The 22,482-nt window shown below is 52.1% G+C and overlaps 2 protein-coding genes across 12 annotated transcripts in view; one reads left to right on the top strand and one right to left on the bottom strand.

Annotated features, from left to right (window-relative positions):
- Positions 1-22,482, top strand: part of MIDEAS (mitotic deacetylase associated SANT domain protein) — a 75,086-nt gene that overhangs the window by 17,790 nt on the left and 34,814 nt on the right. For 4 of the 11 annotated variants that reach the window (XM_065549047.1, XM_065549043.1, XM_073997753.1 and 1 more), the window contains exon 1: positions 11,324-11,664. The exons of the other annotated variants lie outside the window; for them this stretch is intronic. The gene's annotated coding sequence lies outside the window, so the exon portion shown is untranslated. Of the gene's footprint in view, positions 1-11,323; positions 11,665-22,482 lie in introns of those variants that run through there. 11 annotated transcript variants of the gene reach the window in all.
- Positions 11,126-15,573, bottom strand: LOC141407305 (uncharacterized). Its single transcript, XM_073997754.1, has one exon. The coding sequence runs from the start codon at positions 12,332-12,334 to the stop codon at positions 11,306-11,308; it is 1,029 nt and encodes a 342-aa protein (XP_073853855.1). The 5' UTR covers positions 12,335-15,573; the 3' UTR covers positions 11,126-11,305.

Genomic DNA, 22,482 nt, shown 5'->3' with positions numbered 1-22,482 from the left:
TGGGTACCTAGGCTAGCCCACAAAGAGCCCTGGTGTTACCTCAGAAGTTGCTGAAATAAGGTATTAGTGAAATTGAGAGCCCAAATGCAGCAGAGTTAGCACCCAGGACGCTGGAGGTTAATTGGTGTGGGTTTATTTGTGTAATTTTCTTTCTTTGGTGAGAGGTGTTTCAAAGCTCTCCAGATAAGGGATACTCTGGAGGCACTCCCCCACACCATCCCCGCCCCGTCACAGTCACTCCTCTCCCAGTTTACATTCCTTCTTCTTGCCTCATTAAGGCAGGGGCCTGGGCCTACCTGCCCTCTGGTATGTTTATGATGAGGAAATCCTGTTCAGTGGCCCTTACATCGTCATCATCATCATCACCATCATCACCATCATCACCATCATCATCATCATCATCATCATCACCATCATCGTTATTGTTATATAAATAATCTGTATCAACTTAACAGAATAAACATGACACCTATTTAGAATTCTCTTCTGATTGCTTCTAATGTTCCTGTGAGGTTTTAACACAGCTTATAAGTTCACCTGACATATTTTTTGGTGCTGATTTTGTCACTTAACATGACTTCACCAAATGGTTTCATCAGATAGTTTCCCTTTGTCCATCCTTTCACATTTTGTTCTGTTGCTCTTCCTTACCATACCATAATCTGATGGGCTCTATATACAGGTGCTATGGAGCATCTTTTGTAAAAACTTCCTTGTGGTGACATTTTAGATTGTTTTTATGGGATATAGTCGGCCAACCATAATTACCTGGTCAGTGTTTTAAACTCTTGCAACACTAAATACATACACCTACCATATATCCCAAACATTTAAAAAAAAAAAAAAACCCAGCCGGGCACGGTGGCTCACACATGTAATCCCAGCCCTTTGGGAGGCTGAGGCAGGCAGATCACCAGGTCAGGAGTTTGAGACCAGCCTGGCCAATATGGCGAAACCCCGTCTCTACTAAAAATACAAAAATTAGCCAGGCTTGGTGGTGCGTGCCTGTAATCCCAGCTACTCGGGAGGCTGAGACAGGAGAATTGCTTGAACCCAGGAGGCAGAGGTTGCAGTGAGCCCAAGATTGCACCACTGCACTCCAGCCTGGGCAACAGAGCGAGACTCCGTCTCAAAAAACAAAACAAAACAAAACAAAAACCTTTTTGCAACACAATGCCAAATCACATTCTAGAAAGATTTAAACTGTTTATGGTAGCACAGCAATGTATATGCAGCTACCCTGCCGACAGCAGCTTTCCTGGTTTATTTATTTACTTATTTTCATATTGGGGTGGGCCATAATGGGGCCTTAATGATATTCTAATTTGCATATCCTAAATTGCTGCTGATGTAGGTTTTTCCTCTTGATGATTTACTGATGTGTTTCCTCATGTGTCAAGCCCTGCTCATGTCCTGTGACTGTGGAGCCTCCCGCCTCATTTATCTCCTTGAACCACTTTCCTGTTGGGAAACTGCAAGTCCTGTCTTCCTCACTGGCCCCACCCCTCACCTTGTCTCACTCATCTCCACACCAGCCCAGCTCACCACCTCAGTGACTCTGGGGAGGCAGTGAGAGGGACAGACCCTGGAAGCCCTTGTGATGGAGGCCACAGGGCAGGAGGTAGATGCAAGGGAGACCCTGGGAGGAACCACAGGCTGTTAGAGCTGGAGGGAGCACTGGAATGCATCTGGCCCAGGGGTTATGCACTCAGAGGCCAGCAGGGAACAGAGGGGATGAAATGACAGAGGCTGGCAGAATGTGATGATAAAAGACAGTGACTCGTGGCCTAGGAAGGGGTAGGATCTTTGGAAAATTAGAAAGTCCATCCCACCTAAGCACCCCTCCCTAGCAGTGCTACTCAGCTCCACCTTCAAGAAGGAGGTTTCCAATTTTTTTTCCACGACAAGGCAGAAGTTCTGATTTTTAGTTTGTTTTTGTTTTCTGATTAAAAAAAAAAAAAAAAAAAAAAAATATATATATATATATATATATATATATATATAGCCTAGGCAATAGGCTGGGCGCTGTGGCTCACGCCTGTAATCCCCAAACTTTGGGAGCTGAGACTGGCAGATCACCTGAGGTCAGGAGTTCGAGACCAGCCTGGCCAACATGGTGAAACCCCATCTCTACTAATAATACAAAAAATTAGCCAGGTGTGGTGGTGCACACCTGTAGTCCCAGCTACTCAGGAGACTGAGGCAGGAGAATCGCTTGAACCCGGGAGGTGGAGGTTGTAGTGAGCAACAAAGTAAGACTGTCTCAAAAGACAAAAAAAGTTGGCAATAAATTCATTTAAAATAAAACATAATATGTGAGTCAAATAAAACACATCTGTGAGGGAGAAGGGCCCATGAGGCTCCAGTCTGTAATCTCTCATTTTATTAAACTTCTTATTGGGAAACACAGACCCAGAGAGGTATCCTCATGTAGCAGAGAGAAGGCTTCAGAGGGTCCAGAGGTCGAATGCCATCTGTATGACCTTGGCAGAGCTGTTTAACCTTCTTGAACCCCAGCTTCCTTATGTATAAAATGGGGAAAATGGCTTCCTTCCAGGGTGCTGGGGTGGACTCAGTAGGCTCATATCATATCAAGCATGTATTTTTTATTTTTTAATTTTTTTGAGACAGGGTCTCTCTCTGTCGCCCAGGCCAGAGTGCTGAGTTCAGCGGTATGATCTTGGCTCACTGCTACCTCTGCCTCCCGAGCTCAAGCGATCTTTCCACCTCAGCCCCCCAAGTAGCTGGGACTACAGGCACACACCACCGTGCCTGGCTAATTTTTGTATTTTTTGTGGAGATGGGGGTTTCACCATGTGGCCCAAGCTGGTCTTGAACTCCTGAACTCAAGCAATCCACCCACCTTGGCCTCCCAGAGTGCTGGGATTACAGGCATGAGCCACTGTGCCAGGCCAATGTCAAGCATTTAGTAGCTGCTCCACAGATGTGAGAAAAATCCTGTGTAGGTCATCCAGAAAATTAGAGGAAGAACTAGGCTTAGAACTTTTCTCTCATGACTTACAGTGTGGAGCTTGTTCCACATTACATGGGCCTACTTTCATGGGAGTTTCCAGAGGTGTCTGGACACAGGGATCCTTCTTAACTCTGCGAAATTGTAGGTTATTTTATGAGAGCCTTTTTTTTTTTCTCCCCGCTTAAGACACAGTTTCCTTCTGTTGCTCAGGCTGGAGTGCAGTGGTGCAATCATAGCTCACTGCAGCCTCAAACTCTTGGGCTCAAGCGATCCTCCCACCTCAGCCTCCCAAGTAGCTGGGACTACAAATGCATACCACCACGCCTGGCTAATTTTTTTTTTTTTTTGAGACAGGTCTTGCCGTGTTGTGCAGGCTGGTCTCAGACTCCTGGCATCAAGCGCAATCCTCCTGCCTCAGCCTCCCAAAACGCTGGGATTACAGGCATGAGCCACCGCGCCCAGCCCCTATGACAGCTTGTTTGCTCAACAGCTACTGAGCTCAGATAATGGGCATCATAGCTCTGTGGGCTTTGCAGTGCTGGCCTCAGAATTCAGGAGACTGAGCCTCAATAGTTGTTGATAATAATAATGCCATACACCACTGAACCTAAGAAGCCATTGATTAGAAGATGTAGTGTTATTTTATATACAGCTAAGAAAGAGGCCGGGAATGGTGGCTCACACTTGTAATCCCAGCACTTTGGGAGGCTGAGGCCAGCGGATCACTTGAGGTGAGGAGTTCGAGACCAACCTAGCCAACATGACGAAATCCCGTCTCTACTAAAAATATAAAAATTAACTGAATCGGCCGGGCGCGGTGGCTCAAGCCTGTAATCCCAGCACTTTGGGAGGCCGAGACGGGCGGATCACGAGGTCAGGAGATCGAGACCATCCTGGATAACACGGTGAAACCCCGTCTCTACTAAAAATACAAAAACTTAGCCGGGCGAGGTGGCGGGCGCCTGTAGTCCCAGCTACTCGGGAGGCTGAGGCAGGAGAATGGCGTGAACCCGGGAGGCGGAGCTTGCAGTGAGCTGAGATCCGGCCACTGCACTCCAGCCTGGGTGACAGAGCGAGACTCCGTCTCAAAAAAAAAAAAAAAAAAAAAAAAAAAAAAAAAAATTAACTGAATCTGGTGGTGAGGGCCTGTAATCCCAGCTACTCGGGAGGCTGAGGCAGGAGGTAGAGGTTGCAGTGAACCCAGGAGGTGGAGGTTGCAGTGAGCCGAGATCACAACACTGCACTCCAGCTTGGGCAACAGAGTGAGACTCCTTCTCAAAAAATAAAATAAAATAAAATAAAAAGGCCGGGTGCGGTGGCTCACGCCTGTAATCCCAGCACTTTGGGAGGCTGAGACAGGCGGATCATGAGATCAGGAGATCGAGACCATCCTGGCTAACATGGTGAAACCCTGTCTCTACAAAAAATACAAAAAACTTAGCCGGGCATGGTGGTGGGTGCCTGTAGTCCCAGCTACTCAGTAGGCTGAGTCAGGAGAATAGCGTGAACCCAGGAGGTGGAGCTTGCAGTGAGCCAAGATTGCGCCACTGCACTCCAGCCTGGGTGACAGAGCTAGACTCTGTCTCAAAAAAAAAAAAAAAAAAGGAAGAGGAAGTGCTGCTAATTAAACTATACAGGCTATCAATTGCAAGATGCATCCTGATTTCAGAGATGTTAAAATGGAGGAAATGTGTATCTTAGAATCAATGAAATAGAATAGTAATAAAAGTAACAACAATCTGTTACATTGTATTGCTTGCTTTAAATAGTCACATATACTGTTTAATTCATGCAAGCATTCACTGAGCACCCACCATGTGCAGATGCTGTGTAGATACCAGGGATACCAAAGTGAGGAAGATCTAGGCTGTGCCCTTCAGGAGCTCCCATCCTAGTAGATGGCACTCTGATTCCAGATATGCTGCAATAAGCAGGTGTAGAACAATGTGTAGGTGATGGAGTAAAGATAAACAGAGGATGCCATGGGAATTTAGGGAACAGAGTGACTGTCTGGTCTTTAGGAGCAAAGACAGAGGTTTGGGTGCATGGGATTTATTTAAGAAATGGTCTCTGGAGGAAGGGAGGAAGGGAAGCAGGGTAGAACCGGGGAAGAGTGTGTGTTGCAGCTGGAGCATGAATTGCACCACTATGGAACTGGTCCCACCAAAGGCCCCTTTTGAGAAGGGGGTAGCTGTGAGTCCTTGAAAGCCAACACTCAGAGCACCTGGGGGACATTGCACCAACTTTACAAAGTAGATCTGGGAGGGCTCCAACAGTATACACTCCAGTGGCCTTCCGCTGCTCAGAGGAGTCAATGAAGGCTTCCTGGAAGAGCTGCCATTAAGGTCAAGTCTGGTGGGAGATCTGGGTATGGGGTAACATGGGGATCAAGGTGGCAAGAGAAGGAGCACGTGTGAAGATATGAGGGTGAGAATGCAGGCATCTTGGAGAACGTCAGGTTGTTTAGCCGTGTGGGCTGAGGCTGGGAAGTGGGGCAGAGCCAGATCGTGTGGGAAAGGTGCCTAACAGTCTAGCTAACAGTCTCAGCTTTATGCAGTAGATGATGGGAGCTACTGAAGAGAGGTGTGATCGCTCTGATGGCAGTGTGGATGGCAAAGTGTGCAAAACTAGAAGCAATGAAACAGATGAGAAAAAATGATGGCCAACACTTATAAAAGACTTAGTGTGTGCCAGACACTGTTTAAGTAAGCTCTTACTATCATTCCGATTTTGTAGATGAGTGGTTGAGTAACTCGCTCAAGGTCATCAAGCTAGTGTGAGCCAAGATTTGGACTCAGGTCTCAGCCTGTGCTCTTAACCTGTACACCCCCATGAGCATGAATGTTGGATTGTAGCCCATGATGTATCAGTATTTGTTTTCACTTAAAATCAATGCTTTAAAGCATGCCCTGTTGCACACATTGGGTCTCTGGAGTTCCTGTTCCTCCTGGCCCATTGCCATAACACAGGGAAGCCGAGCTCCAGTGAACAGCCAGTGAGGAAGTCTGTCTGGGACTAGTTCTGCACAGGGCATGGAACTGTGCTGAAGGGAGGCCTTTGAGAAGTTGGCAGCTCAGTCTGTGAAGAAAGGGCGTTTCTGTCCTGTGGCTCTGCTGGCCTGCCCTCCCTGGCAGCCACACCTGTTTTGTCCTTCTCCCTACACCCGGCCAGACGTCTCTCGCAGAGTGACAGCAGCAACTGGGGACACGTACAGAGGCTCCCTCTCAGGCCAGACAAAGGCACTCAGAACCTGGCCCGGGCCTGCAGGGCAGGGAGGCTGGGGAGGGGGCAGGTGGGAGGGCCAGGGACACAGACAGCTGTGGGCTGGTGTGGCAAGCATGGCCCTGCCCCAGAACAGGTGAAGTCAATGTGAGCGGAGGAGGAGGGTCCCCTGGCGTTTTTTCCAAGGGTAAAAGAGAAGACGGTGCAGAGACGTCTCAGCACACAGTGGCTTAATTTCATGACTGGGGTGGTTGTGAGCTCCCGGTTTGCTCAGAAAAGACCTGGCAAAAAGGGCTGAGAAGACACAGCTGTTGGAGGGGTGTCCCTACTTAGGCTGGGAGGACAACCCTGTGGAAAAGTGTGGTGGAAAGGACACAAAGAACGGGCTGGGAGAGAAGCCTTGGAGGACACCCCAGATGAGACATTGAGTCAATGCTGGAAAAAGTCTCTCGAGGCAGAGCCCATGAGAGGGTTACCTGAGGCCCATGGGGTCTTTGCAGGCAAAATAACTGGTTTTTTTTTTTTTTTTTTTTTTTTTTTTTTTTTTTTTTTGAGACAGAGTCTCCCTCTGTCGCCCAGGCTAGAGTACAGTGGTGTGGTCTGGGCTCACTGCAACCTCCACCACCTGGGTTCAAGCAATTCTCATGCCTCAGCCTCCCGAGTAGCTGGGACTGCAGACGTGTGTCACCACACCTGGCTAAGTTTTTTGTTTTTGTTTTTTTTGAGATGGAATCTTGCTCTATTGCCCAGGCTGGAGTGCAGTGGCTCGATCTTGGCTCACTGCAAACTCCGCCTCCCGGGTTCACACCATTCTCCTGCCTCAGCCTCCTGAGTAGCTGGGACTACAGGTGCCCGCCACCACGCCTGGCTAATTTTTTGTATTTTTTAGTAGAGATAGGGTTTTACCGTGTTAGCCAGGATGGTCTCGATCTCCTGATCTTGTGATCCGCCCGCCTCGGCCTCGCAAAGTGCTGGGATTATAGGCATGAGCCTCTGCGCCGGGCCCACACCCGGCTAATTTTTGTATTTTTGGTGGAGACAGGGTTTTACCATGTTGGCCAGGCTGGTCTTGAACTCCTGGATTCAGATGATCCGCCCGCTTTGGCCTCCCAAAGTGCTAGGATTACAGGTGTGAGCCACCACGCTGGGGCTGGAACTAGGTTCTTAACAAGGGATAAGCTAGGTTGGGGAGGAGATACAGGGTAAAACAGTAAAAATAATAATCGTAGCCTCTTATGTGTACATAGCATGATCGAGTTATAAAGCAGTTTTTTGTCTTTTTGATCCTCTCAAGCCCCTGGAAGGTGGGCATCCTTTTGTTGTTCATGCAACGAACACTTAAATGGTGCATCTGTTATGGGCCTAAAAAGTGAGGCTCAGGGAAGGTCAGTGACAGTTTTCCTAAGTTCCCTGTGTTTTCTACGCCCTTCTTTTTTTTTCTGTTGTAATTGTAGGTAATGAGGTCCTGGAGGTCATACTTTAGTTCTGTAGAGGGAGACGACAATAAAGACACAAGAACATAAGGGACATAGGGACCTGGCTGGCATCGTGGACTTGGGATGCCCTCAACAATATTTGCATTCCCGATATCCCAGGCTCTGGTAAAGGTTGGTTGTTTACTTAAACACACCATGTGTGCTGGCCTCGTTGGAGGAGGAATAGTGGGCAAAGGACAGGAATGCAGGTATGGAGCCTGGGGAGAAAGACACTTCTCTTTTAAATAGTGATGATGGCTGCAGAATGTTATTGGAGGAAGGTGGCTGGGAGGTGAGAACCTGGCTTCCTTGGAAGCTTCCCCCAACTTCGTGACAGCTTTATTGAGATATACTTCACACACCATAAAATTTACCCTTGGAAGATTTTCCTTTTTCTTGAGACAAAGTCTCGCCCTGTCACCCAGGATGGAGTGTGGTGGCATGAACACAGCTCACTGCAGCCTTGACCTCATGGGCTCAAGCAATCCTCCTACCTCAGCCTCTTGAGTAGCTGGGACCACAGGCATGCGCCACCACACCTGGCTAATTTTTGTATTTTTTTTGTAGAGACTGGGTTTTGCCACGTTACCTAGGCTGGTCTCAAACTCCTGTGCTCAAGCAATCCTCCTGCCTCAGCCTCCTAAAGTTCTGGGATTACAGGTGTGACCCACTGTGCCTGGCCTCACCCTTGGAAGATTTTAATGGTCTAGATACTGTTGATGAAACACAGGGCAGTGACAGACCGCTCTGAGTGGAGTCCAGAGAGCTGATGTTGCCCCAGGAAGCCTCTCAAATGCCATATTCTACCTTCATTGGGAATCAGAGTTTAGGATTCTGTCTAGGGTGCTTTATTTCCTGGAGTGTTTCTTTCTTGTCAGACACACTCCCTGGTAACTAGAACTCTGTACTCCTTTTTCCTGCAGTTTGTAAAGAGGGTTGAGGGTGGAGAAAATCCCACTCTCTGCATAAGGTCTCTGGAACACCTCCCTGTCTCCCTGAAAGGTCACCCTTCTTGGTTGCCCCAGAGACTTGTAGCAGGGACTGGAGCTTCTAAAACCAAAACTTTCACTTCACACGTCAGTGATTCTGCACCGTCATATCTGCAGCAAAACTGACCTCCAGGGCTTTCCCAGAAGCGCTGCAGCTTTCTTTACATAGCCTCATCTGCCCGCCTTTTCAAGGTAGACTTTTCCTGCCAAGCGGGGGCTATTTGGTATAGTCTTGAGCCCTCCTCCCCTGCACACGTGTGTGCCCCTTTTCTTCTCTCTCCTCCTTTCTTAGGTGGCCTGAATTTGGAAGTTTAGCTGTAGTGAAGGGCAGTGCTGCTCCAAGGTGAGCAAGGCTCCTTCAGGGCCACTGACTTCTCTGTTTCCCCTGCCACCTGCCTCAACTCCGTGTGCTGCTTCCTGGGCCACTGCTTTGGAGTGGCTCCCACTTGTTCCCTGGAGGCCGGGCCCTGGCTCCATGGTGGCAGGCTCTTCTAGGAATGTGCTTCCCAGCCGGGTTTTCTGGTTGGTTGGGAACATCCCTGGGCTGGTCTGCACTAGCTCTCAGGGGCTCACTCTGGGCTTGCCTAAGGCCAGCTGCAGGGGCTGGGCTCTCAGGGGAGGTCAGGATGGCCGCAGGTCTGCAGAGGAACTTGGCAGCAGTGGGCACTGGAGGCCAAATGGCTTTGCTTTTGCTTCTCTCACTTGGATGTGTTGTCAATGGGAGGGAAGAAATCAGGCAAATGAAAAAAGTAAAAAGGCTCTACCCTGATCCTTTGCTAGGAGCCCTGAGAGTCTAGCCTCTGCTTGGGGGTCTGCATGCCTGAGCACTGCAGTTCCTCAATTGCTCACTGCCTTCCTCTGGGGGAGGAGCAGAGAGGTCACAGATGCTTGCCTTGCTCTGTGACCTGGTACAATTCAGTTAACCTCTCTGAACCTCAGTATTCTTATCCATAGATTGAGAGGGATAAAACTCTCACATGCAGTGCTCTTCAGGAGACTGTATGGAGAAGTGCTCTGAGAGCTGCCAGGAACAGTACTGTCATCACGGATGCCAAACTGGGGAGCCCGGGCCTTTTTTTTTTTTTTTTTTTTTTTGTAGAAGGTGGTTTCCCTAGCTCCTTTATTCACTTACTCTAATCACAGAATCATGGATCTTGAACTGGAAGGGATTTCAAGAGGTGCTCTGGTCCAGTCCTGTGGCATAATTATCTGTATTTTGTAGATAAGGTTGTTTTAAGCATTCCTTATTTTGACATATCTGTCATAACATGGTGCAAATAAGCCCTTTTCCTCTTGGGGAGGTGTGACTTCCAGGTGTACGTGTACGCAGGTACTCCAGCCAGCAAAGAGGTGGAAGAGGACAGGAAAGCCATGCTCCCTTAGGAGCAAGTGCAGGTTTGGCAGGGTTTCTGGGCAGAAGATCCAAGTTTTGCCTGTGCCCTCCACACCCCACCCTGGCCCTGTAGGCTCAGTGAGTGTGTGAGAATCATATTCTGCTGCCCCTCCCTCCTCTTCTCCCTGAGAAAGTGAGGGATGCACCTGGTTCTCAAGTCTAGCCACAGGGTTTTGAAAAGTGGCTGCCAGGACACACTGTATTCTTGGGTGGTTTTTCTTTCAAAGGAAAATCTCCTGACCCATCTCCTTGAAAAACAGCCACCACCACCACCACTGCACCATCACCAAAAAACTTGGAAGGAAGAATAGGACACACACCCCTGAATTTTCCCCTGGCCCTAAAGCCCCATTGAATGTGGGGGCCAGAACCAACCTCTTCAGCTGCAAAAATGTTTCCCATCTTCCCACCGGTCAGGCAAGGAGGCATCAAGGCTTGGACCTGAGAATTGATCAGGGGGATATTTAGGGAAGGCAGGGGAAAATGTGAGTATGGAGTGAAAAGCCGCTCAAGTCTGGCCTGAGTTGCTAGAATTAAATCCAGGAGATTTTCCTCACCTAAGTGATGGAGATGGTGGGTCCTTTCTAGGGACTGAGGCCAATCTCAATAACCTTTACACGCACCAGGACGCTGTTGAGCCAGAAAGTGAAACCCAGGGAGTCTGTTAATAAAGTGCCTTGGAGAGGATTGTGCATGATTTACCGTATCCAAAACCAGAGAGAGTTTCTTTGTGGAAGAAAGCGACTTGTGCCTTCCCCAACATCACACACACACTTTCCTGGCAGGCTCGATGGGTTTCCAAACATTTCGTCACCGTCTCCTCCTGACCTTGGTGTGAAAGGAACTAGCAGCGTGGCCCGTGGGTTCCAGCAAAGCCATCGGGGGCGCCAGCCTGGGCGGGGGGTGGGGACGGCGACCGACTCGTGAGTGGAGGTGAGGTCTGCTGGAAATCCCCAGCCCCGGCCGCCGCCTGAGGTTTAAAGACGCCTTCCCCGGCCTTATTTGGTCGCAGGAAGTGGGCGGCGCCGGGCCTGCTGGCTGAGGCCGCCCCGAGACAGTTGAGCTGATGAAGTGGTAGAGCTGGTTCCTGCTCGCCGCGGTGCCGCGCGCGCCGGCCGGCCGCTGGGCGCTCCGCGCTCCCAGCCTCGAGTTGTGCAATCCTTTGTAGCACGCCAGAGTCCTCCTCCTTCGCTGTTGCCTCTCGCCCTCTCTCTCTCTTTTTTTTTTTCAAGCTGTGAGCTCAACCGATGAGTCAGAGCCGTGCAATCCTGACACTGCATCGCAGGACTGGGGGTGACACGGAGGGAGGGAGAGCGCTTGCGAGGCAGACAGCACGGGTGCGGGGCGCGCCGAGGCTCCTGCATCGCGAGTGGGGGGTGACAGCCCGCGCGTCCCGCCCGAGCCCTGCCAGCAAACTTCCCAGCCTCCGGGAGGCGCGGGCTGGCGGAAGCCCCACGAGCGCCGCGGGGAGGCGACGGCGCCTGTTTGTTTTTAAAATCGGGAGTGCGTGCAGGCTGCTGGAGTCCCGGAGGCGACCGAAGGCGGCGGCCCGCGGCGGAAGGGGGACAGTCGAGGCCGGAGTCCGGAGCCCGGAGCCCGGGCAGGAGCTGGGTAAGTGGGGCTGCTCGGCCGGCGGCCGAGGCCTGCACGCGGCGGGGCCGGCGAGGGGACTCCAGGCGGCGCGCGAGCTGTGGCTGCTCGCACGGCGGGTTGCAGCTCTGCAGGCACTGCCCGGAGCGGGGGCCGCTGGGGCCGCTGTGCTCGAACTTCTGCGGCCTGGGCGGCGGTGGAGCGGGCGCGTGTGGCTGTGCGGGGGCCGCCTGCAGCCCTCCGCCCCCTCCCCCGCGGCCCGCGCCCTCGGCCCGCAGCTGCGGGTGCAGCGCAGCCCCGCGGTGTTTGTGCAGCTACGCAGCTTGTGCGCGGCCCCCGCCCACCCGGGCGCGGCCCCGCCAGGAAAGCCCTCCCCACCCGGCGGCCCGCGGCGGCTCGGGAATCCGGCTGCTCCTCCTCCGCCCGAGAGAAACGTGGTGTCTGCGGGGACCGGCTGACGTGACGGAGCCCAGGCCCAGAAGGCGCGGCGAGGGGCTCGCCAGCTGAGGGAACTTGGCGCGGGAGCCCCTTCCCCTGCCAGCGTGCACGGGAAAGTGGGCTTGGACGCGGCGTCCACGCCGGGAGTTAGGGGGACAGAGATGCAGGGGCGGCGGGGAACTGGGGCAAATGCAGTCAGCAGAGGCCTAGGCTGGAGCGCTTCGCGCAGGCGGGCGCACCTCAGACCTGTCATCCTCCCGTGCGCCCCCGCACGCCCGCGCCGCTGCAGCCGGCCCAGCCCGCGAGGCGCCTCTCGGGGAGCTGTGTTCGGCCCTGCATATGGCCGGCTTGGTGGAGCTGGTCACGTTGCCTCCCAAGTCGCACATGCAGGAGCGTGTGTGCCAGGTTGCCCCCAAGGCCTCTGGGTAAGGGTCCAGGGGAGAAAGGGGGACCTCGTGTGCCCTGGGGCCTTCAGGCTTCAGCCCCAAGGCGGGCCGACATGGAGGAGGTACCTGCCACCCAAAGTGGAGGCCCGGTGTCCGTCCCAGCCCAGCCTCCAGGGAGAGCTGGTGAGAAGATGAAAGGGGAAGTTATATGCCCCATTTAAAACTTTGTTGGTCACAACTACGGTGCCTGCTTCCTGTTTCCACCATCCCACGTGGGACCTGTGTGCCAGCCTGTGGAGCCTCGCCCAGGGGGCGGTGGGATCGGGGAAGAGAGGCTGGCCACGGAGGCCCTGGTGGCACGCGTATGCGGGGGATCCTTTTTGGCAGCTGCGGCTGGGGGAGGGGATGTCTGGCTTGCCCTGGCAGGGGGATCCTGGCCTGGTGGTGTGGGATCTTCTTGTTCCTGTAGCTTCAGGGTTGAGACTGAAGGCCTGTTGAAGGTGGACTGAGAAGCCAGTCCTCCCTAGGGGGCCTCGGCTGAGGGGAGAAACCACCTGTCTTGCTCCGGAGCCTCCCATGGAAGGTGTGGCACACACCCCTTTTGGATCAGAGAAATGCACCCTTTCCTCGGGTGTGAAGTGGCTGAAATTCAGGAGCCAGGGAAAAGGCGAAGCCTTCCCCGGTTGGGTTGAGAATTCGTAGCTCCTCCTTCTCCAACTGCTCTGGACAGTGAATAATAGGAGCGTAAACATTCAATTACTGTGATACACCATTTCGTTGCATGGCCCTGGTCCAGTCTCCACTCTAATTGGATTGGCCTCTGGCTGGTTACTCTGGTCTGTGTACCTCCCGGGGGGACAAGGGGGTGAAGAACCTGGAGGATCCCCCCAGGTCATACAGCTTGCCAGCTTGCTCTGAAACAGCCTACCCATTGCCAATGTGGCTTCTCCAAGTGCCAGCAGAACGCCCACTCCCGTGGCTCTGTCAGCTCCTCACTCCACCCCAGGAAAGAGCGCCCTGGAGTGCCCATAGGGATGAGAATTTAATTTTTACATGTAGGATTTTAAAATAGCCCCAGTGTTTGACCCTGTGGGCTGCTGTTCTCAATAAGTGGAACAAAAGAAAAGACCACATGCAGTTATGGATTCAGCTGAGGACCTCCTGTGGCTAGAGTCCCCAGAGAAAGGCTGCCCAGGGGTGTCAAGACCTCTGACAGAAGAGGGGAAGGGGAATGGGCCCAGTCCAGGAATCTTTGGCCTTGATAGCCCCTCTCTTGCAGTTGGGTCTCTCAGAAGAAAACCTTGCTCATGCTGGGGTGGGGACGGCCACAAAGTGACTGGGGGTTTCCAGCTCATCCTTCTAGTCCTGTTTCAAATGCCACTTCTGAAGGCTGTAGCCATCTTCTGAACACTCATTTCCACCTTATGTAGTTATTTGTGTACATACTGGAGTGTGGTGGTCAAAAACAAAGACTCCGAGCTAGAGTCCCTATACAGTATCTCCCTCATAGAGTTACTGTGAGGATTCTGTGAATTAGTATACATAAAGTGCTTAAAGCACATTTCAGTATTTGGTAGCCTCTGCTTCTAGTGTGAGCTCGGAACGGTTCCCACAATGCTTGGCATCTAGTGTTTAGTGTTTTTTTGTTTTGTTTTTTGGTTTTTGGTTTTTTTGGTTGTTAGAGACAGGGTCTTTCTCTGTTGCCCAGGCTGGAGTGCAGTAGTGCGATCTCAGGTCACTGCAGTCTCAGCCTCCTGGGATCAAGCAATCCTCCCACCTCAGCCGCCCAAGTAGCTGGGACTACAGGTGTACATCACCACACCTGGCTAATTATTGTGTTTTTGTAGATACAGGGTTTTGCCATGTTGACCAGGCTGGTCTTGAACTCTTGGGCTCAAGAAATCCACCAGCTTTGGCCTCCCAAAGTGCTGGGATTACAGTCTTGAGCTACCTCGCCTGGCTTTAGTGCATGTTAGTTGAACAAATTAGTGAAAGATCTCCATAAAAAAAAAGGTGTACTTGGCATGTGTTGGGCCCAGTGAGTCCCTGCTGCAGGAACCCCCTCACATTGCATCACTGGTTTCAAAAATGTCACTGTACCGTGGGTGATTCTGGTGCTGGTGAACCCAGTTTCCTGGCACTGCCCTGTAGCTGGCCTTGTGGAGTGTATGTGTCGGTCATCCTGACCCTAAGGGGACCTCAGGGTGAAAGAGTTGTGGAGCCATCTCCCTAGGGATCTGCTGGCCTGGGCAGTTCCTTTGGCCAGCCCAGGTTGGTACCCTTCCTGTGTGTGTGCAGGCACGCATGCATCAGTACAGAAGCAGCCTGGGGCTCCATTCTTCCCTGACTCACTGCAGGTGGCAGGAAGCAGAGCCAGTGGCTGCAATTTGTTGGAGGAATTGCTTCTTTCTGCACATGAGAACTCTTGATTCTGGGACTGAAAAATTGCATGCTGGGCCGGGGCTAGGGTGGAGTATGCTGAAATCCCCGGTTCTTACTAAGGGACCTGCATTTGCATTCGAAGCAACATTCAGGATACTGTGAGACTATGAGCTCATTTTATGAATCAGAAGCATTACAGCATAACTTTAATGTTGGAAACTGCAATTTGGAATCCAGATCACCCTCTCTCCACCTCAGCACACACACACACTCTCTGACATGGTCTCTCACAGTCACACACTTGGGAGCAACAATAGTCGGAGCATCAGTTCAGATTCTGGAGCCCTCAAGCAAAATTCGTCCACACGGACTTTGGCTTCTACACTCAGAACGCTGCTCCTGGATGGTGTGTGGACAGTCACTTGGGCAGTGACTGAAGGAAGTCTGGTGGGTACATGGGAATGAGGCCTGGGCAGACCTGAGTTCATACCCCAGCATCTCCTCTTGCAGTGTGGCTTTGAGCATTGCTTAACTTCTTGGGCCTCAGTTTCCTCACCTGTAAAATGTGGATGATAATAGTACTTCATAGGCTGTGAAGGTTAGACAGGATTATGCATGCAAAGTGACTGACACATACTAGGTATTCAACAGATGGCAACTCTCATTTCACCAGTTCCCACTGGGTCCGGTGTGTTTGCCTTTGGCTCCTATCAAGGAAGAGAAAATGAAAGGTATCCTGCTTATAGTAGGAAAGCAATCTACCAGGCCACTGAAGCTTGTATAAATGAAGTTCATTGTGCCCTGGGAACAACTGCTTGATCCACTTCACCCTAGACATGTGGCCCAGACCCGGTGTCTGTGTGCCTTTGAGAGGGACTGTGTCCCTGCAGCCGAGGGCTGAGGGCCCAGCTTCCCAGAGATCAGATTATGCTCTCCGGAACCTACCCGCCCAGGCCCCAGGCTGAGCTGCTCACATGGGTGGGCAGGAGGAAGGCTGCTTTCTCAGCCAAGGAAGAAAAGTCCCCTGTTTGCTTCACCTGAAGCCTTGCAGTGTGACCTCAGGGGAGGTTTGGCTAGAGCCAAGGGTGGGAGTTTTTCCTCCAAAGACTGATTTGGCTGTTTTACCCATTAAAATTAGGTGCAACGGTGAAGGAAACACCAAGAATTATATAAGAAGAAAGTTACCACTGTCAGAGGAGAGCTGGAGTTGTGCTGGGGTGGGGCTGGGGGTCTCCCTGAGGGCTGCAGTTGCTGGCTGTCATTCTCGGCTGGTGGGGAAGAGCTGGTGGGGAAGAGCCGGGGCTTGGGGCTGAGGCTTCCCTGGCAGCCGCTCTTGCTCTTCCTGGAACACAGCCTCGTGCTGTGGCCAGCCAGGGAAGGTGCTCCCTGTTCCCTCTGCCTTTCTCCCAGCCGCAGGGAGCTCTCATGGTGAGAGCATTTTTTCCAGGCAGTGCTTCTTCCTCTAGGAGTCCTGGGAAGGAAGGAGAGTGGGGAGAGGAGCCCAGGGCAAGGTTTATCCCAGTTAAGCTTGGATGGAGAGAGTGAGCTACAGTAGGCTTGTAGCCAGCCAGAAGGGGCTTCTCTCTAAAGCTGCCCAGCTTCTCTGGGGAATTGGAATCCAGACAAGAAGGAAAATGGTGAGATATTTTGGTCCCCCGCTTTTCCCAGTAGTTGGGCAGAGGCCCCTATCCAGTTTACTGTTGCCAGAACTTGCCATTTCTTTAGTAGGTAAAGCCCCCATAGCTCAGAAACAGGCTTAAGTGATAACTTGCAACCCCGAGACTTCACGTGAGCTGTGGCGCAGATCCTCCTCCCGACCTGGCCTTCCTCTGTCTGAGGCCGCAGCTGGCCTCGGGTCATAGTCCTGGCCTCCAGGGAGTCATTCCAAAGCTGGGAAACCATTTGGGATATCTAGTCCAAATCCTGCATTTTCAAATGGGGAAGCCTTGAGAGGTGGTGAGATGCTTGAGGTTCCGAAGACTGTCTCCACTTTCACTTTGGGAGGGTGGAAAGGGACTGCTCCTGTGTCCCGTGCCTGGTCACTGCTCCTCCCAGTTTGGAAGCTGGGAGGGCAGCTTGAGTGCAGGAAGAATCCAAAGGAATACTGTCTTGACTCCTGGGTGTGGCTCAGTCCTCAGCTGGCTCCATAGTTATTTATTTGTTTGCGTGTACGTGAGTGAGTCCTGTGGTTGGGAGGCTGGATCTGAGTAAAAGCAGAAGTACCCACACTCTGTCAGCTGTGCAGCACGCAACAGGGGACAGTCGGGAGGGGAAAAACGGGAGCAGGGGCCTGTCTGCATGGTGGCTGCTAGTTGTGCTTTCTGTCCCTGTTGCAGTGCCTGCACACTTGAGTGTAAACAGCCCTTCCATGTTGCTAGCAGCTGCCCTTCCTTGCTGGCTTTGGGCAGAAGAGGCGCCAAAAATAACCAGGCAGGCACTTCCACTTGTGGGACATTTACTGTGGTGGCGTCTGAGCAGGCTTGCTTGCTTTTTGCAGGCCCTGTGTCTCTGCCACACTGGAGTCCCTTCTACTTCCTGCAGCCCTTCCTCAGCCTCCCTCTGGCCATTGCACCTTCCCCTTTATTGCTTTCATTAGAGTGAGCAAAGGAGGGTGGCGGCTCCTCCTTGTGGGCCTGGAAGCTCTGCCGGTGTTATCTGGGAAGTACCCTCATCCCCCTGTATCCCTGTAGGCAGGCCCTGCTGGCATAGCTGAGTTTAAAGGAGGCCTCTGCTGGGTGCCCTCTGGACTTTCTCGCCAGACCTCTCTCTCCTGGGTCTATAGGCCAGAAGCTGTGCGTGCCTGCAGAGCCCCACACTGTTGCTAGGACTTTGAGTCTCCCTGTCCTGCCCCTGCCTGGCCAGCCCTGCTCTCAGCCAGCTGTGGAACTGGAAGAGTCGGACCATTCATTTCCTCCAAGGTGTTAAAGACTGATAACGATGTCTGAACCACCCCTACCCAGCAAGGGAGACAGGAATCACATTTATTGAGTGCATACCCTGTGCCAGGTGGCACTTCATCTGTGTATTACCTCGTTGTGTCCCACAATAACGAAGATGAAACTGTTGTGCCCATTCACCAGTAGGGATCCCCAGGCTTGCAGAGGCTGGTGATTGGGGAAGCCAGCACACATTGCCCCTGACTTCTTTTACCTTGCAGCTCCCACACTTCCTCCAGCTATTTTCCTGTGCACAGGGAACAATGCTTTGATTCTTGGTATGAAGTGCTGATAGTAGGAATTCGGGCACCATTAGACTGGCTGATACGGGAGATATTTTGGGCTGGGAAGGGTGGAGAAGACCTCCCTGCTGCCTCCCTCTCCAGGTGCTTCACAGGGCAGCCAGGAGCCCAGCCTTGAGCCCTGAGGCCCTTCTGTGGAGGACTCAGCTGTGGACCTGGGGACTGCCTGGCCAGGCACATGCACAGGAGGAGGGGAAAGGCTTTGTTTCAGCTTAGTTGTGGGTTTCCTGGGGACCTCCCAAGTGTCTCCTCCCTGCTAAAGGTATCCCAGCCTCTGAGGTACTAAGAACAGTTCTGGGGATCAAAGACTGGGGCTAGGTGGGATCTTTGGTCTCCCTTCTTGGCTGCTGGGTCTGACCTGGGGCCCATCATTCCAGCTGGCTTGGCCCAGGTCCCAGAGAGCCTGGTTGGTGTGTACTTGGGGCTTGGGCTGGATGCTCTGCTGTGCCCGCATGCTGTGCCAAAAGCCTCTGGGTGTATTTCAGGAACAATAAAGAATAAATCAACATAGGAGAAAAGGCCCTGCAGCAGCTGCTCAGAGACTGGAGAAATGCAAAGAATGCGTGAGCCTTTGGCAAAAGTCTTGCATCTTGACCAGGACCTGAGGAAGGACGTGAGGCTGATGTGATGGCTGTGGAGTCAAATGGGTGTCTCTCTGTGCCCACTTTGCAGCCCTTCTAGGAGGCCCCAGGCAGCCACACTGAGACTCCCCCCTCTGCTGGTGGCAAATTTTTATGCTTCCTGGTCACTTGGCATGTACTGGGGAGCCATATTTCCCCCGTTCTTTACTCTCATACCACTCTGCCACACACTGACCCATCTAACCCCCAGGCACCAGGTGGGTCTTGGCCCTTTCCAACCCTGACCGACGAGGAATCATGGGTTGATGAAGACTTGGTAGGTTTGACACACATACTATACTCCTTGCTTTACCTCCCCCAGACGAATGTCAAGGACCTGGCAATGCCAGGTCTGAGGGATGCTAAGTGTGAGAACATCCACCTGGGAGGCCCTCACTGTAGCTTTACCCAGGTCGTCAGCCATGTGTCCTTAGGCAGGTCATTTTACCTTTGAGGACTTGGTTTTATGAGCCTTGGACAAATGATCTTTGGAGTGAGTGGGCACCTCTGTCTCCTCTACTCGGGATGTGCGATGAACAGATTTTATTTAGGAAGTTAAGTTATTGGGAGAAGCAACACTCTGAGAGCACCATGCGGAGATGTGGGAGGCTGTGGCTGGGGGCTGATGCTCAGTGTCCTGAATGGGGAACCCAAGCAGAGAGCTGATTTGACCCAGACCTCAGGGTAGCAGGAGAAGGGACTGGAGCTTGGACTCCATGGGGACTTGGGTTATCTGACAAGCAGGGGAGAGTCAATACTTTATTTTTTGAGGTACAGTTTTGCTCTTGTTGCCCAGGCTGGAGTGCAGTGGTACCATCTTGGCTCACTGTAACCTCTGCCTCTTGGGTTCAAGCAATTCTCCTATCTCAGCCTCCCGAGTAGCTGGGATTACAGGCGCCCGCCACCATGCCTAGCTAATTTTTGTATTTTTAGTAGAGATGGGGTTTCACCATGTTGGCCAGGCTGGTCTGGAACTCCTGACCTCAAACGATCCCTCCACCTTGGCATCCCAAAGTGCTGGGATTACAGGCGTGTGCTACCATGCCTGGCCGAAGGCATTATTTATTTATTTATTTTTTGAGATGGAGTTTTGCTCTTGTTGCCCAGGCTGGAGTGCAGTGGCACGATCTCGGCTCACCGCAACCTCCACCTCCTGCGTTCAAGTAATTCTCCTGCCTCAGCCTCCCGAGTAGCTGGGATTACAGGCATGCGCCGGGTTCAAATGATTCTCCTGCCTCAGCCTCCCGAGTAGCTAGGATTAGAGGCCTGCGCCACCATGCCCGGGTAATTTTGTATTTTTGGTAGAGACAGAGTTTCTCCATGTTGGTCATGCTGGTCTCAAATTCCTGACCTCAGGTGGTCTGCCCACCTCGGCCTCCCAAAGTGTTGGGATTACAAATGTGAGCCACTGCACCCAGCCTGGCTTTATTTTTAAAGAGCTGTTGGCTAACCTCAGTTGTGGGGTTGGAGGGTGTGGAAGGGGTGTGGCTTCCTTTTAGGCAAAGATGCCGAGCCCTCCACAGGTTGGCCCACTGGAGGTAATCACCTATAACCTCTTCATCTTCAAAGCCACTCACCTGCCCGGCCTCTCCCACCCACCTTACCTGACCAGCCACATCTCAGAACATCATGGTGGTTTTCAGTCCAGCTGAAGCCGCTCTCCAGGGAGCAGACGTGAGCAACCCAGAGGCTGCTGCTGTTCTATCCCAGGCAGCCTGGTGTGATGCCCAAGTCTGAAACTCTGGCGGGAGGAAGTTTGCAGAACAGGCAGGCCTAGGTGGCAGTCCTGGCCTTGCCTCTATACTGCTGTGACTTTAGGCAAGTGATTTGACCTCAGGTCTTTTCAGATTTCTTGTTTAGAAAGGAGGAGTAATAATGCCTACCTTGATGGCCTGGTGTGGTGGCTCACGTCTGTAATCTCAGCACTTCGAGTGGTTGAGTTGAGAGGATCCCTTGAGGCCAGGAGTTCAAGACCAGCCTGGGCAACAAAGTGAGACTCCATCTCTACAAAAATAATAATGCTAATATCTACCTTTCTGTGAGAGGATTCCACAGGATGCTGCATGTAGTGTGCTTAGCACCATGCCTGGCATATAGTAGCACCCCCAGTGGAAATGTTGGAGTTATTGATGAAGCCTTGTTTGTGTGATGTTGGGATAAACCTTGGCTCCATGCTTTGCCCAGTGTCTTGCCAAGTGGTGGGACCTGCCTAAATGGAGGCATGAAGCATTGTTATTGGAGTCCTTGATTTTGCTCCTGGCTGTGTGTCCTCGGGCAAGTTTATTTCATTCTCTGGACTGCTCTGTGGACCGAGGAATTGGAGTAGGTAAACATTGACATCCCTTGATATTTGGAATCTGTTCAGCTTTCCCAGCTGGGCCCTGCTTTGCCAGTTGGCTCTGAAGAGAGGCCCAAGCCACCTTTCTCCATGTGGCATGGAGGCTTTTATTCCAGAGTGAGACGGTGCTGAGCCTGCAGCCTCCAGCTAACCTCTGCAGTCCCCCACACCTCAAAACCCTTTGGGCTCTCTTGGCTTCCAGGGGCTTTTACAGATACAAGCCCCCCGCCCCGCCCCAGTCTGGAGGGGAACCTGTTTCTGGCTGACTGGGGCTAGGATTATTTCTTAAGAAGAGTGTTAATAGACCATGCTGTGCTTGGAAATGCCCCCAGGGAAGAGCAGCAGCTCTGGGAAGGAGCTGGCTTTGTGAAGTTCTCAAGTGTAGCATTCCTTCTGAGGCCCACAGGTGTAGATTTCAGATTTTTCTGGGAGGGTGGTGGAAAGAGCAAGGACTTTGAAGACACAAGATAAAGTTTTGAATCTTGCTTCTGGCTCTGTAACAGCAGAGCCTCAACTTCCCTCTGGAGAATGGGGACATAAGACTCCTCCATAGGAGGTTTATAAGCATGGATTCGAATATGTGAAGGACCCAGCCCAGGGAAGTACTCGTTAGCTCCCTTCTTTTGGGAAGGATCTGTCTTTTGGATATTTTGTAGATTGGTCATGGAAGTGGAAATATTTGCCTGTGGCCATTTTTCCCAGGGAAAACAGGACTGCCTGACAAGCTGTTGCAGTCCCAAAGGCCTCTCCATCCCCTAGTTGTTTTGCTGTCGGGATCAAGCTTGGGGTCAGGTTCAGTGTGTGTCTGGGAGAGGGGCTACCCAGGCCTTTGCAAAAGTCTGAGCTCTGCAGCTGCCTAGGGCTGTGATACAGAAGGTGTGGAGAACATGGGCTGAGGAGGGAGGGGCCTTTCTGAGCTGAGAGAACTTGGCGAGTTACTTTTAACCTTCGTTTCCTGTAAGTTTCCCAAATTTCCTTCGGTTATTGATTTCCAGTTTCAGCCCATTTTGATTGGGGAACATACTTTGAGTGATTTCAGTCCCTTTAAATTTGTTGAGACTTGTCTTATGGCCTAATAATGATCTTTTGTAGAGAATGTTCCGTGTGTGTGTGTTGTTTTTTTTTTTTATTTTTTTCTGGCCGGGCGCGGTGGCTCAAGCCTGTAATCCCAGCACTTTGGGAGGCTGAGACGGGCGGATCACGAGGTCAGGAGATCGAGACCATCCTGGTTAACACGGTGAAACCCCGTCTCTACTAAAAAATACAAAAAACTAGCCGGGCGAGGTGGCGGGCGCCTGTAGTCCCAGCTACTCGGGAGGCTGAGGCAGGAGAATGGCGTGAACCCAGGAGGCGGAGCTTGCAGTGAGCTGAGATCCGGCCACTGCACTCCAGCCCGGGCGGCAGAGCGAGACTCCGTCTCAAAAAAAAAAAAAAAAA

Source organism: Macaca fascicularis, chromosome 7 (assembly GCF_037993035.2).
Source record: "Macaca fascicularis isolate 582-1 chromosome 7, T2T-MFA8v1.1".
In the NCBI taxonomy this organism is placed as follows: domain Eukaryota; kingdom Metazoa; phylum Chordata; class Mammalia; order Primates; family Cercopithecidae; genus Macaca; species Macaca fascicularis.
Note: the sequence above shows the minus strand (reverse complement) of the source record. Positions and strands in the feature narration are given on the sequence as shown.

Bases quoted from the DNA above. Each gene is read 5' to 3' on its own strand.
- LOC141407305 (XM_073997754.1), bottom strand. From the start codon at position 12,334: ATGACAGGTCTGAGGTGCGCCCGCCTGCGCGAAGCGCTCCAGCCTAGG.